Here is a 17122-nt window from a genome sequence, read left to right as displayed (position 1 = left end):
TATTGATAATTAATTGTATAGGTTATTAACTTTGTTTTGTGATATTGAGTGTTGAATTTGGTCGAGTTTTACATTATTTCTAGTTTGGCCGGAAAAGTTATCATTTTGATCGAAAAATGGATTGTATTATTGGTGATGTTAGTTTTAGATTTGGAAATGATTTATTGTGTGAAATTGAACCGAAAAAATCTAATTTTTGGCAATATCGGAGTTATCGGAATTGTTGTCGGATTTTTTGAAACTCACCGGAATCTGAGAATTTTCCGGCGAGATTTTTTTTTTAAAATACGGTGTTCATTAATTCGACCGCATTCGGTCGAATTTAGAACAATATTTTTAACCATATACGATCGAATTTATAGTTTAGGCGGACTTTTTAAAATATTTTAAAACTTCAAATATTTGGGCGGGATTTTCAAATTTTAGGTGAAAAACAAATTTGACCGCTTTCGGTCGAATTTAAGCTGTCGAATTTAGTCACGCGTATACTAAATATGACCGATTTACTAAATATGACTCGAGCGAATGCGACCGGTCCAAAAACCGGTCGTATTTAGTTAAATACGATCGAAAGCGGTCGAATTTAACTAAATACAACTAATTTTTAACCGGTCGTATTTACCCGTTTTTCTTGTAGTGCATGTTCGTCCATTTTAATTTTTTTCTTCTATACACGCATTTCTAATCTCTATAAACTCAACATCACTACAGTAACTTTATCTATCAAACCGCATCTCTTACTCATTCTACAAGTATTGGCTTTAATTTAGCATTTAGCAATAATTCTTTTGTTAAAAAATTTTAAAGTACAGAGAATCAAACCACCAACATGACCACTAAAATGCAACTTTCTCGAAATTAAAGTTTATGATAATATTTATTTCGATGTGTTGAAATTAGGGGTCGGATTATCCAATCTTAAAAAATTATTCATTGAAATCATTTTTACCTAAATCATGTACTGTTATGATACAAATTGGATGGGAAGATAAAAATGGCATGTGAACCATCTAAAACTTATAAGCGACCCGGTTGGTATATAACCAAATTGTATTACTCTAACCCAAGTAATCACCCATTTTCCCATTTATAAAATCTATCAATTAAGATTATCTAGCAAAATCAGACAATCTAGCTAAGTTGGCTCGTATCTTGGTTAGGGTTGCAAGGAGATTATAAATGCAATATCTTTTTATAGGCATATTTGTTGGAAATATTAACTATTAGAGCAACATAGAGGCAGTTATATAACATATTTAACCAGCCAAGATAACAATTAACGAAACAAAACATGTAGGTAAATAGCATTCATATCTGTAACTGTAAGAACAAAGAAAAAATAGAATGCGTATCAGTAACCATAGCTTTAACACAGTGAAAAGAAATAGAAAAGCAGTGGTAGCCAACAGATACAATGAAATAAGAAAATTAATCAGCTGAGTCTCTAGCCCTTGCTCGAATCCCTGACTGATCTTGAACAGGAAATTGCCCCCACCTCTTGTGTTGGGATGCTTGCAATGCCTCCTCCAGGATAAAACAGCTCTGAGTTTGGTGTTCACAGCAATAACAAAATCCACTTCGACTAGCACCTCAGTCACCTAAAAAATTAGTAGCTCGGAATGGTGTTTGGGAGAGAAGAGAAAGCATAGGGTAGAAGAGAACGTAGGTGTGGTGTATCAAACTCAGCAACTTAGTCCTCTAATAATACTAGAGGCTAAGTGTTACTGGCCACCCTGAATTAATTTCAGAATTAAACTGCACATTTATTAAATAAATCAAAACTGATGATTTTAAATTTAAATAAAATTATAACAGCTTATATATTTATCTCTCACATTATATCAGCTTTAATGTTTTAATTTGAATATATTACATGTTACGTATCTAATGACCAGGTTCATTGAATCTGATTCATTCCACTTGCAAAGTGACTCAGCCCAATTCAGAAACTAAACCCAGCCCAACAGTAATAACCCAGTCCAAACTGTTAAAAATTCTAATTAAAAAATTAAATTATAAATAAATAAAATCCTCGCCCAGGTCGCTTCGCGTATGCGAGACGCCGAGACATTTGCCCAAATCGCCATTCGACCCGACCTGACCCGTTCCGGTGTGGTGCGTGGCGTGGCGGGGCGGCGGCGCGTGTGTGTGCACACACGCGTGCGTGAAGCACACAAGAAAATAATGTACCATCACACCCCTTGGTAGTTGTACACTACCCATGTGTGTGATACAATATAAATCAAACACCCCTTTCTTTATTTTCAATGTGGGATAAAATACATTCTCATTTTTCAAGCTCTTTCGAGCCACTAAGTTCAACTCTAATTCTCTATGAATTTCATTAAGAAAAAATCATAAAACCATACATGAAAGTGTAAGTTCACATATCAAGAAACAACTTCCAATCATTAGATTTAGGAATTATCATCAAGAACATAATAAAACTTATGATCTAAAATCCGTTTTCCTAACAATCCCCCACAAATCCATACAGAAATACAATCAGCTTTTTCATCATGACTTGTTTTTCAGAGTCGGTACCCTTCTGGGTTTGAACCCTCCTAAGTCCTCCACTTCAATGGCTACCAGATTCAGATGGAATGTTTCACCTTAAATCTTAATCCGTTTAGTATAACCATGTTCCATAGAAGATGACAAATCATAGGCTATGGCGTCAACCTATAGTTTTGAGAGATTAATGGTCTTGTCTCGATCCTATTCATCAAATGCTTCAAGGAATAACCCTTTCCTCTAATTTCGACTACAAAATTACATTCGCTTAGCTGGGCATCTCCAGAGATATAGTGCTTCTATGTCGTCAAATGACTTGATCCCATTCATAGTTTTAACACTCTTGCTTTTCTGGCAGTGTCAGTACCTTCTAGGTTTACAGGGGATAGATTCAGATACAATAGTATCATCTATGTAGCAAAGGTACTACCAATTCATCCTTACAGCATGTTATTGCCACATTGAATACACTTCGAGGGATCTCCTCTCATGTATATTGGGTTCCCACTGTTGATGAATTGTGATGGGTTGACAGTCCCATCCCCAACCTTGGCTTGAGTATCACTCCAAGGTTCCAGTCCTTTAGTCAAAGGATCAATTATATTATTCTAAGTTCCTATAAACTCTATAGCTATAATCCTATCAGACACTAAAACCCTTATAGACTTGAGTCTAACTTGGAAGCATTATGCTTTTTACTTCTAATCTTTTTATAGTTGTTCGACTATCACAATAAATAGCAATAGCAGGAAGCGGTCTGCTTACTACAGGTATCACAGACATAAGTCCATGTAACCATTCAGCCTCCGTCCATGTGGTATCAAGTGCACACAACTCAGCCTCAAATGTAGACTGAGTCACTATAGTCTGTTTGCTTGACTTCCAGAATATTGCTCCACCATCCAAGGTGAACACATATCCAGTAACTCCATTGGAACCAGACTTCTTAGCTATCCAACTTGTATCAATGTACCCTTCAAGCACACCAGAAAATCTCCTATAGTGTAAACTAAGGTATATTGTGCCTTTTAGATATCTAAGTACTCTATCAAGAGCATCCCAATGAGTTCTGTTTGGAAAGCTTGTATATCTAGCCAACTAAGACACATAATATAAAATATCTGGTCTAGTATTGTTAGAAAGATACTTCAATCTCCCAATATTCTGAGAATACCTTAACTGAGATATAGGCGCTCCTGAAGTATTCTTGACAAGGGCACCTTTAGGATCATAGGGTGTACTAGCGATTCTACACTGTGAATAACCATATTTCTCAAGTATAGATTTCTCTATATAATAAGATTGAGCCAAGGTTATTCCCTCATTCGACTGAATCAGTTTGATTCCAAAAATCACACTAGCCTCACCCAGATCCTTCATTTTAAAATGCCTTTTCAAGAATTCTTTTTCTCGTTAATAATTTCAATATTGGTTCCAAACAATAAGATGTCATCCACATATAGGAACAAGATAACACACTCACTACCTTTAACTCTGGTGTCGACACACTTGTCACTTTCATTAATCATATAACTGAATGGAAATACAGTTTCATCAAATTTTTTATGCCAATCCCTGGGAGCTTGTTTCAAGCCATGGATGGACATGATCAACTTACATACTTTCCTTTCATTTCCAGATGCAACAAATCCCCAGGCTGGTCCACATAAATCTCTTCTTCAAGTTCACCATGAAGAAAAGCGGTCTTTACATCCATCTGATGGATGATAAGACTATGGATGGAAGTCAATGCTATAAGCATTCGGATTGTTACCATACTTGCAACCGGAGTGTATGTATCAAAGTAATCAATTCCTTCTGTTTGCTTAAACCCTTAGCTACCAGTCTAGCTTTGTACTTATCTATTGAGTCGTCAGGGTGTAACTTCCTTTTAAAGACCCATTTGCACCCAATAGTAAAACACTCAGGAAGGAGATCAACCAACTCCCATGTTCGATTAGAAACAACAGAGTCAATTTTAATCTTCACAACGCCCTTCCAATGCCTAGACTCCAAAGAATCCATAGCTTGTCGGAAAGTTAAAGGTTCGTCCTCGACATTGTAAGTGATAAAATCACTTCTGAAATCCTTAACTACCTTTGGACGCTTACTTCTCCTTGGTTCCTCTACTTCCTTAGAAATAGAGCTACTACTAGGTTCCGCCCCCATATTTGTCAACTTTTCCACATGATCAGGAATAGAACTCGATGTGTAAGTAGGATCTTCCTCATAAGTCTTTTCAGGTATTCCAGTCTTCATAGGGTAGACATCCTAAAAAAATATGGCATCTCGAAATTCAACTATCGTATTTGCCACTATACCATCTATGTCAGATTTTAATACTAAAAATCTCATAGCTGTAGTTGTTTCAAGATATCCCAGAAAGATACAATCAACAGTTTTTGGACCTAGTTTCTTTCTCTTGTGTTCATCAACAAGCACCTTAGCAAGGCAGCCCCGCACACGAAGATACTTAAGACTAGTCATCCTGCCTTTCCATAACTCCAAGGGTGTCTTATCCATGTGTTTCAGAGGGACTCTATTTAAAATATGGCACGCCGTATTTAGAGCCTTTCCCCACGTGTATTTAGGCAACCGAAAGTTAATAAGCATATTATTAATCATATCTTTAAATGTTCCGTTCTTTCGCTCAGCAACCCCATTAAACTCAGGTGTGTATGGTGGAGTAACTTCATGAACTATACCATTATTTGCACAAAATATTTTAAAAGCATTACTCGTAAACTCACCACTTATGTCAGATCTCAACCGTTTAAGTACCTTGCTGGTTTGTTTTTCTACTTCAGTTTTATATATAATGAATTTACTAAGTGTTTCATCCTTATGTCTAAGTAAATAAACATAACAATATCTACTACTATCATATATAAAAGTAATTAAGTATCTAAACTAGTCCTTGGTCAACACACCGCCAAATTCACAAATATCAGTGTATACTAAATCTAATAAGTCTGAATCTCTAACAATATTGTGAAAAGGTTTCCTTATTTGTTTAGAAGACACACATACTTGACATTTAGAATTCTTTTCTATGGTATGTTATGGAATCAACTCTAAGTTCATCATATTCTTAAGAGCACCAAAGTTTAAGTGACCTAGTCTCGCATGCCACATATTCGAGGATTCAATATAGTTAACAAAAGGAATAATATTATTATTCAATGTCCCCAAAACGGGTTCAGCATTAATAACAAATAAACCATTTGATAAGTAACCCTTGCCAAAAAAATGTACCAGTATGAATAAGAACTACTTTATTACACTTAAAAGAAATTTCCAAACCGCTAGAAACTAAACAACTTCCACTTATTATATTTCTACGCATGTCGGGAACATGATGCACTCTAGTTAGAGATATTATACATCCTGAAGGGAACTTCAGATCCACATTTCCTACTCCAAGTACTTGAGCAGCACTAGCATTCCCCATCTTCACAGTCAAGTTATGACTCTGTTGGTAAGCTATAAATTAACTAATATGCACATTAGCTCCAGTATCTATTAACCATTAATTTGATAGCTAGGTAGAAAATACTACTAGGTTGTAGGATTCATACCGGTCAACGCCGGTTTCAGAAGTCGTAGCCTCACCAACAACCATGTTCACTAAGGGCCCACTTGCGTTCCAAGCACAGCACTCGCTTACGCTACCACCTCCATTTTCTTCGCTTTCTTTATAGGGAAGTCCTTACTCCAGTGCCTAACCTGCCAACAAGACCAACACGGTTTGTTTGCCTTTGGTTTCTTGGCCTTGTCATTGTCACTCTTAGGTTTATTACTACTAACTTTCTTAGCAACAGCCTTCCTTTTCTGTCCTACAGTTGTTACATTTACCTTCGAGGTACCGTGCTCAGTCGGCATCGCATGTCCCTGTTTGGACTTATGTTGTTCTTGGACCAAGATGTCCAGTATAAGGTTGGTCCAGGTGATCTCTCCTTTCTATCATTTCAGGGAGATAGAGAACTCTTCCCAAGACTTAGGGAGCTTTTCAATCACGCTCATAACCTTGAACTTCTCAGGGAGGTCTTGTCCACCAGCTTGAATTCAAGAAACCTAGCCACAAAATACTTTTCCAGACCTTGTGAGTCAGTATTATGTGTCTGATCCAGCTTCTCCCATAAGAGTTATGCAGAGTAAGCATCAGAAGAATAAACATCAAACAAGGTGTTTGTTAGAGCAGCCAAAATGGCCGCCCTAGCAACCCCATCCTTCTCAGCCCACTTCGCAAAAGCTTTAACTATGTCATCCTTTTCTAGATCCACAACCGGTTTCTTATACTCCACAAGCGGTCACAAACCCTTTATACTCAACCACAATTTCAACCTTTTCTACCAACGAGAAAAGTTGATGCCGCTATTGAATTTCTCCGGTAAACCAGTTAATTAAACGACTTGTGGAAAACTATAAGTGGTCCAATCAATGACCCCAGCAGTTGCACCAGAACTACCACCACCTATGGGAACCTCAGTTTCGCTAACCATTATGCTAAATAATATATAACTAATTATCTCTTCAAGAATGTGGGAAATATTAACTAGTACAGCAACATATAGGCAGTTATATAACATATTTAACAAGCCAGGGCCAAGATAATAATAAACGAAACAAAACATATAGATAAATAGTATGCATATCAGTAACTGTAAGAACAAAAAAAGAACAGAAAGCATACCAGTAACCATAGCTTTAACATAGTGAAAAGAAATATAAAAGGCAGTGGTAGCCAACAGGTACAATAAAACAAGAAAACTAATCAGCTAAGTCCCCAGGCCTTGCTCGAAACCCTGACTGCTCTTGAAGAGATAATTGCCCCCACCTGCTGTGTTGGGATGCTTGCAATGCCTCCTCCATGATAAAACAGCTCCGAGCTTGGTGTTCACAGCAACAAAAACTCCACTTCGACTGGCACCTCAGTCGCCATAAAAATCAGCAGCTCATAATAGTGTTTGGGAGAGAAGAGAAAGCAGAGAGTAGAAGAGAATGTAGGTATGGTGTATCAAACTGAGCAACTTAGTCCTCTATTTATACTAGAGGCTGAGTGTAACTGGTCACCCTGAATTAATTTCAGAATTAAACTGCACATTTATTAAATAAATCAAAACTGATGATTTTGAATATAAAAAAAATTGTAACAGCTTATATATTTATCTCTCACATTATATCAGCTTTAAAATTTTAATTTAAATATATTATCAGTTACAAGTTACTTATCTAATGTTCGGGTTCATTTATTCTGACTCTCCCCATTTGCAAAGTGACTCAGCCTAATTCAGAAACCGAACCCAGCCCAACAATAATAAACTAGTCCAAGCTGATAAATAAATTCTAATTAAAAATTTAAATCACAAATAAATAAAATCCTCGCCCAGGTCGCCTCGCGTACACAAGACGCCGAGACATTCTCCCTTCGACTCGACCCGGCCCGACCCGGCGCGTGGTGCGGCGGCGGGGCAGCACACGTATGTGTGTGCGCGCGCGCGAAGCACACAAGAACACAGTGCACCATCACACACCTTAGTAGTTGTACACTAGCCATGTGTGTGATAATATATAAATCCAACACCCCCTTCATTTATTTTCAATGTGGGCCAAAACACATTCTCATTTTTTAACCTCTTTCAAGCCACTAAGTTCAACTCTAATTCTCTATGGATTTCATTAAAAAAAATCTTAAAAGCATACATGAAAGTTTAAATTCACATATCAAGGAACAACTTCCAGTCATTAGATTTTAGAATTATCATCAAGAATATAATAAAACTTATGTTCTAAAATTCATTTTTCTAACAATATTGTTATGGTCTACCTCTCTCCATAGAACTTGACCTAAAATTTATTTTACTACCAAATATATGACCAACTTTAAAAAACTAAGCTACATATTTTACTATCCCATTTTCAGAGTGCGGCTTGCATAACAAAATTCTTCATCATATTGCTATCTACTAAAATAAAACCCCATGTTCGTATCACTAGTGTCTTCATCCCTCTACTATGTTTCATTTTAATTTGCTTCCCTCTAATGTTTCTCCATTTTTTTCTTCTATACAAGCATTTCTAATTTCTATAAACTTATCATCAGAACAAAAACCATCTATATCAAAATCATTAATTGGAATACTAAACCTACAAGACCATGGTAATACCATATCTCTTACTCATGCTATTACTATTGGCTTTGATTCAACATTTTAGAAATAACTCTTTTAGTCTAAGAGTTTTAACGTATAGAGAATCAAACTCACCAACGAATCACTAAGATACAACTTTCTCAAAATTAGAGTTTATGATTATATTTATTTGGGTTTGTTGAAATTAGGGGTTGAATTATATTTTAAATTTATTTAATTTTACACAAACAACCGACTACATTTTATTTTAGTATATCGGAGTTTCCAAAAAAAATAAAATTTTGGGCAAGATTTTTGAATTTTCAGCAAAAATAAATATAATCGAAAAAAGCAGTCGAATTTAGTACTAAATACTCCCGTATTTATGATCGGTCTAAAAAATGGTTATATTTAATTAAATATGACCTGAAACAGTTGTATATTTTTCTTGTAGTTTTGTAAGATAGTATAATAAAAGTATGATGTACAGTTAAAAATATCGTTCATACCACATTAACAAATTTATCTACCAAATCTAATCATATTCATATATATTTATATTACATAAATAGATGAAAAAACAATATTATACAAAAGACAAAATGATGAAGATTAAACAAGAAAATACAATAAGAATGGGATATTAAGGTATTTCGTACTAACCAGTAGACTTGATTTTTTGTACATCTGAATAATTTGGTGGATTCGGCTTATTCATCATGACAAATATTACGAACAAATTGGGCTAATATCAGGTTAGTTTTGTTTTACTTTTGGGCCTCTAACAAAAAAATTCATGAGATTATGTTCCAACTTTTACTACTATATGTCCAACAGAGTTTAGTTATCCTAAGATTAAATCCCAATTTCAATAAATACATCCATCAGAGTCTACCATCCTCTCACAGCTTGTAGACTTTTCTACACTTTTCAAACTACTTTATTAAAATTCAGATCTTGCATTCTATTTCTGCAACCATATCTATTTCCTATTTTTTTCTCCGAAACTCTCCCCCGAATTTCGAATTTTTACATAACTGAGAATCTATATTACTCTTGAAGCATTGAATACACTAAAAATCGATCTTCTTTACCCAAATTTTGATTATAATGTTTATTTCTCCACACAAAAATCAAAGCATTACAGTTTCAGTCTTGCAATGTTTCAATTGTTTAGATTTGCAAATAATTGTTCGATATTTGCCTCTCTCGTATGGTGATAGTACAAAATTTTCGAACTTTTGTTTCTTTTAACTTTGTCCTCATTCGGATCGGTAAATGAAAGTTAAACCCAATTTTCTATTTCATAAAATTGATATATGCGTTCATGTTCACTGTGATTACTTCTTTTTTATAGTTTGACTGTATTGAACTAAACCAAGCATTCATATTTGGAACTTTTCTAAACATAAAAATTTTTAATGTTAAAATCTAAGTACAAATATTAAATTGAATATTATTTAAATATTAAATTTTGACATTTATTATACATTTTTGGATATTTTTGCAAATTTTGTTCAGTTATAGCCAAAATCAAACTTTGTAGTGGATTGAGTTTATATTATTTAATTTTATAAATATGTGGATTTAACGTAATAAAATTCATTAATTTATACCAACATGTACACATATAATATATATTTTTAATCTCATTTAGCATGATTTAGAATTGACCATTGAATAATTTTTAATTTTTAATTATGTGTAGGATTTCTAATATAAACAATGAAGAAATTGCTCCACCAAAAACTAAATTCACTGTTGGAGGTAAGTAATTTATCAATGATTATGCTTAAAAATTTATTTACTAGTGCAAAACTTGTATGTACTATCATTTCGAGAGCAGTTTGGGCTTTTACAGGTAAATACCCATTATCAAATCATGTGTTTTTACCCATGTATTGTTCATCTTTTTTGTTTTCATCAAATTATTAATTTTCATTCAACATTACATTATGTCGATAATGTTTAACAATAATCAAAACTCATTTTTAGTAAAATGCAATAGTAAAACACAAAATTTTGTTTCTAGCTTTTAAATTTCAGTAGTAAAGCATATGGGAGTAACTTGAACTCACAAAGTAGAAAAAGTTTGAAGCAAATAAAAGGGAAGGGTGATTTTAATATACATCGCATGTTTCGTCTCTAGTAGTTTACAAATGGAATTCCAAAAGGTCAGCTGAACACCAATCAAGACTACTATATCAAAAATAATTTTGATATGATAACAAGGTGCACACAAATCTTGATGAGGTATATACTTGACATATGTAAAATTTAACCAGAAAAATATATTAAAAGACTTTTAAACTTTTTAATTTGACTCCATATTATGTTCAGTAGAAAAATGATGGTGAACAGCACAAATTCGGGCATCAACAACACCCCCACAGTGGAAGGAACTCGTATTTTGGGATAAAGGAAACTCAAGTGAGGTTAATGCATCTGTAAACTTTCTGATCCATTGCATAAGACTTTTGGAGTTTTTTTTATCCATAAGATAAGTTATTTCACATGAAAGAGGAATTACTATATATTATTTAACATTAACTTAATAACTCTGCTAGTATGAGATATTAATGGAAATTAAAAAATCAAAATACCATGTGTTAAAAATGAACGTGAGTCTCTTATGCTCATCAACTTCAATGCTTAACTCATACGGTATATGTCACATATTATAGAAGCATGATAATGGACGTATCACGAACTCAGCAGAAAATACTAAGACTTCCAATTTCGAATTGATAGGAAATCCGTCGTCTGATGATGATCAGAAGGTACCATCGTAGCTTACTGTAGTAGTTTAGCAGTTCAAATTCTAAACTATAAACATCTACATAATCTTACTAAATCCTTTGTGAAATGATATTAGGGAACGGACGATGACTTTTAGGCGCTTCTTTCTGCATTTCTTGAAGGCAAAAACTAGTTTCAGTACTTATATCAACCCCGGGTGGATTGAAAAAACAAATTTTATCTAATTCATCTTCTTACATTGGGAAGAGTTAGCATCACAATCGAATTCCAGCGGATTCGCTCATAGAGGACAAACCAAGAGATATCGTCTTCAAAGATATCTTAAAACAACAAGCGGAAGAGGATTAATTACAAATGTCACTTAAATCAGGATTTGAAGATAAATCAATATTTGATGTTATTTTTTAATCCCAAATTTATAGCAAAAGATTGATATGTCCGTTCGGACTTGTGTTGGCATTACCTGTTTAGGAATGTATAGAAACAAGATTGTAATTAGTAGAATATATCTATAAATTTGTAACAATTTTTACAAAAAAAATATATAAGATTTTTCATATTTGTTTTATAATTTTATTTGGTATAAAAAATGTAACCAATTCCCCCTTATACAATTGTAATTTACTGGACAACTTTCTATATTTTTAAATTTCTTAATTAAAGTCCAAATCGTGCATTCTTTAATTCCAATATTCTAGGATCCTCTTTAGAAATTCCTTCTTTCGCCAAAACTCTCATACGGATCTCAAATTTTTACATAATAAAAAATTGATATAAATTTTAAAACTTTGAATGCACTAAAACTTATATATTCTTACCAGTTTTTTTATCATACCATTAGTTATTCGACCACAAACAAATAAAGTATATGTTTTTTAATATAAGTTTAATTTTTCCAAGATAATTCGAGTATAGCCTGATTTTCAAATATTTTCTTGATCTTTGCCTATATCATATGACGCCTTTAAAATATTTATCAATTTTAACTTTTTATAGTACATGCAGGTAAATGATAGCTAAACTTAAGTTTTAAAAAAATAATATTTACTTTTATATATTCACGTGATGATTACTTTTATTCTAGTTTTGATTGATCGAATAAAACCAAACATCATATTTTACATTTTAATGTAAATAAAAGTTTTAATTTTAAAATATGATGTATAACAATTATAGATTTCATTTAGTTTTTTGGTCCGGATTTAGGTTTTGCAAGAATTTTTTACATATTTACGTTTTATTACATTTTCGGGTATTTAACTGAATTTGGTTATAGGCTCTAACTTAAATCAAATTCGATAATTTGAATTGGATTTTATATTAATTTATTCAAAATAACTTTGAATTGAACTCAATACAATCAAGAAATTATTTAACTGTCCTCGAACACAAAGTTTCAACCCAGTTTCGAATTCAGAATGTATGCATTTAAATTTTTTCTTATTTTAGCATGATTTAAAGACTTGTCACTATTTGAAAGTCTCCCACATTTATTCTTTTATTTCAAAGTATATATGGAGGATTTCTGATGTAAACAATGAGATACTCTATGAAAAATAAGTTAACATTTCTGAGTCTGTTTTTCTTTGAAAATTTTGGATTTATCTAAATAACATATTATACGCCAGTAATCGAAATATTGACCAATTTTAGAGGTCTGTAATTTTCCTTGAAAATTTTGGATGTATCCATGTAATACTTCTTGTTTTAATATATATAGTTAAAGTCATGCATACCTTAGTAGTCGAAACCTTGAGAGAGAGGTGTAATTTTCTTTAAAAATTTTGGATTTACTCATATAATACTTTTCTCTTTTTTACAACAGGAAAAGCCCCAAGCTGAAGGGGAAATCAGCAATCCCCAAACATCTTAAATGAGCCCCCATCAGAATGAGTTAGTAAACTTTATCTCGGAAAATCATTTAGATTTTATGGGTGTTCTAGAAACCAAGGTTAAGTTACGTAATGCAAATCGTATATCCAAAAAGATTAATAAAAATTGGAAATGGCTCTTTAACTATGATCATCATTATAATGGTCGAGTATGGGTTGGTTGGAACTCGGATGTGTGGGATATCTCTCTGCACTCTAGCTCTGCTCAGCATATGACTTGCTCTGCTCACTTTATTGAGAAAAATCTACATTTCTTGATCACCTTTGTTTATGCTTACAATGAGGGTGCGGATAGAAACTCACTTTGGAAAAGCTTGTATTCATTTAGCTCCTGTCTTCTTCCTTGGTGTGTGTTGGGGGACTTCAACTGTATTTCAGCCTTGAATGAAGTTTCTGGGGGGAGAGAGCATTGGACTCTGGAAATGCAATCGTTTAAGGACTGTATTGTTCAAGCTGGGCTTGGTGAGGTTCGCACAGTGCGGGACTTGTTCACTTGGTACAATAAACGTCTTATGCATTCCATTCATAAACGTTTAGATCGCATGTTAGCCAATGGCCTATGGTTTGGTCAATTCACAGAAGGGAATGCCTTTGTCAAACATAGAGGAATAATGGACCACAATCCGGTTTTGTTTCATGAACCTATGCAACTTCAGAAATTTGGTAAACCTTTTCAATTCTTTAATTACATGCTAGGAATTCTAAGTTTTTTGTCTACTGTCGAGCATGCTTGGCAGGTGCAATTTTTTGGTGACCCGATGGTGGTGCTTGCTAGAAAGATCAAGTTAGTCAAGCAAGCTCTCAAAGAGCTAAACAAATCTCATGGTGATCTTAATGATAATGTAGCTTCTGCTAGAGCAAACCTCAATGACATTCAAGAGAAATTGGTTAACAGAATGCCTTGTTCAACAGGAACATTTCTTACTTCAAAAATCAAGAGTCAAATGGATGGATAAAGGTGATGGAAACAACAGTTTCTTCTTTAATCAATGCAAGAAAAATTAGAATGTAAGTAAGGTTTTGACTCTTGAAGGGGACACGGGATTGGTACATGGTCAAGCTAATTGTGCTCGAGTTGCGGTATCTTACTTCAGTGATTCTTTAGGGAAGGCCTCTTCGTGCACTGAGGTGAATCTCTCGAGCCTTCAGTGTCCCACACTCTCTCAAGACCAATATGCTATTCTAGAGGCTCCTGTCACATCTGTAATTATCTATAACACACTGAAGAAGATGAAGAAGAATAAGGCACCGGGCCCAGATGGTTTGAATGTGGAATTCTTCTTGGCAACTTGGCATATCACCGGGCCTTGTTTCTGTGATGTTGTGCATGCTTTCTTTGAGACAAGTGCAATGCACCATGTGCATAATTCAACTCTCATTGCTTTGATACCCAAGACTCTGACTCCTACTCAAATGAACTTTCGTCCTATATCGCTTTGTATGGTGTTTTACAAGTGTATCTCCAAAATTATTGCTTCTCGTCTCAAGAATGTGCTTCCCTCTCTCATAGATTCTTCTCAGAGTGCTTTCATCCCAGCGAGGTCGATATCAGATAATTTGCTCTTAGCACAGGAACTCTTTCGAGGTTATAATAGAGAAACGGGAGCCCCTAGATGTGCACTAAAAGTTGATTTACATAAAGCTTTTGATTCATTGCAATGGCCTTTTGTTTTGGCTACTTTGGAAAAAATGGGATTCTCATCCACTTTTATCTCTTGGATTAAAGCTTGCATTTGCACAACAAAGTTTTCTATCAAACTTAATGGCGTTGTTCACGGTTATTTTGATGGTGCACAAGGAATTCGCCAAGGTGATCCTTTGTCACCTTATCTCTTCACTATATGCATGAATGTTCTCTCATGTCTATTAAAGCCAAAGCCTTCTTCCTTCAAATATCATTGGAAATGAAAGCACTTGGATATTACTCACCTGTTCTTTGTAGATGATGTGTTATTTTTTGCCCATGTAAATGTTGATTCGGTAAAGCATATCATGAATAATATTTTTATCTTTTTCCTCTATGAGTGGGCTTTATCCAAGCATTCACAAAAGAAATAGTTTTTTCTGCAATGCTTCCCCCGAGTTTCTTGATTGTTTTGATAATGCTTTTGCTATTCCTAGAGGGTCTCTACCAGTTAAGTTTCTTGGGGTGCCTTTATTTCTGGTCAGTTGTGCTTGAATGACTGCATTCCCCTGATTGATAAAATCACTGCTAGTGCTAGAATTCATAATTGGACTTCACTGCTACTCTCTTTTGCTGGAAGAGTTCGCCTAATAAACTCTATTCTGCATGCTATCGAGGCCTATTGGGGCAATAATTTTTTGCTTCCAACAGCGGTTCATGCACATATCCAATCTTTGTTGACTCGTTTTTTGTGGAGGGGTAATATTAATCAGAAAGGTGGTGCTAAAATATCTTGGACAACAGTTTGTCTCCCTAAGGAGGAAGGGGGCCTTGGTATTAAAAATATGGTGGATAGGAATCGAGCTCAAATTATAGGTCACTTACTCAAGGTTGTCACAAAAAGCTCTAGTTTATGCTCTACTTGGGTTAATGCTACTCTTCTTCGTAACAAACATTTTTGGACCATGAAAATTCCTCTGGACTCATCCTGGATCTGGAAAAAGGTTCTCAAACTTCGTAACATTGCATTGTAGTTCATCACCTATGACATAGGGAATGGATGTAATATTTCGTTGTGGTTTGATCCTTGGTGGGAGGGGGTCTGTCTTGCTTCTACTTTGACATCTCCCATCATTCGTCAATGTGGTCTTTCAAGTAATGCTACTGTTGGTCTGTTGCTTCAAACTGGTCATTGGGCGTTACCAACTCCCAACTCTAGACATCATCACGTGGATCCTCTCCTAACACAATGGCTTGAACATTTTTCCTTTCCGGTTGTGCATGTTCATAGAGAAAACAAGATACTTTGGGCAGGCATTCATGCTGTCAAGATCAAGACATGGAATATTTGGGATTCTATCAGAAACAGGGGAATTGAGATACGTTGGGCTCCTGCGATTTGGCACAAACTCACAATCTATCATTATGCGCACCACCAATGGGTGGCTTGTCATAGGCATCTCTCTACGGTTGCATACCTTGCTCGTTTTGGCATTGCTTCTTCTCAGATTTGTTACTTGTGTATAGGAGGTCTCGAGACGGACAATTACCTTCTTAGACATTGTCCATACAATGCTTTCGTTCTTCGCAAAATTTGTACTTTCTTGCATGTGCACATTTTGGGTGACTCTTGGCTTCACTGTCTGGAATTAGTTTTACAGATTGACGACAGGCTACTTCATACCCTTTCTTTATTTTCCTTCAGATCTTTTGTTATCATATTTGGAGGGAAAGAAACGCACGGGCTCATGATAAAGGCTGACTTGGGCCTTAACAACCTTTTGATGGGATCGTGGTCGATTTTAAAGCAAAATTAGCTAGTTCTTTATGGTTCTCTAAACTAGTTTCTACTAGGCCTGAGTATATTTTTTGATTGCTTTCTATCTTCAATCTGCTTGTAGATTGATTATAGATAGTCCCCTCTATGGTCTGTCATAGAGCATGAGTTTATCCCTTATTTTTCTTAGTTTCTGCAATATATACATACTTAGCAAAAAAAAATATGTACACTAGGAGTCAAAACCTTGACATTTCTTAGAGAAATAATTATCCCGACCACTCCACTAATCTTTTTTTTGATAAATATGAAAGTTAAAACATATCTAGATTTGGAGGTGGGAAAAAAATTCACATTTCGAGGTATGTAATTTATTAATAATTTTATTTGAAAATTTTGGATTTATTCATATGATACTCCTTTT

General features: G+C 34.5%; 1 protein-coding gene across 1 annotated transcript; it reads left to right on the top strand.

Annotated features, from left to right (window-relative positions):
- Positions 1-13278: 13278 nt before the first annotated feature.
- Positions 13279-15205, top strand: LOC141666347 (uncharacterized). The gene is made up of 2 exons (XM_074472338.1): positions 13279-14184; positions 14303-15205. Exons 1-2 carry the CDS (start codon positions 13279-13281, stop codon positions 15203-15205), a joined length of 1809 nt encoding a protein of 602 aa, XP_074328439.1.
- Positions 15206-17122: the final 1917 nt, after the last annotated feature.

Source organism: Apium graveolens, chromosome 6, assembly GCF_009905375.1.
Source record: "Apium graveolens cultivar Ventura chromosome 6, ASM990537v1, whole genome shotgun sequence".
NCBI classification, from domain to species: Eukaryota; Viridiplantae; Streptophyta; class Magnoliopsida; order Apiales; family Apiaceae; genus Apium; species Apium graveolens.
This window is presented reverse-complemented; position numbering and strand designations above follow the sequence as displayed.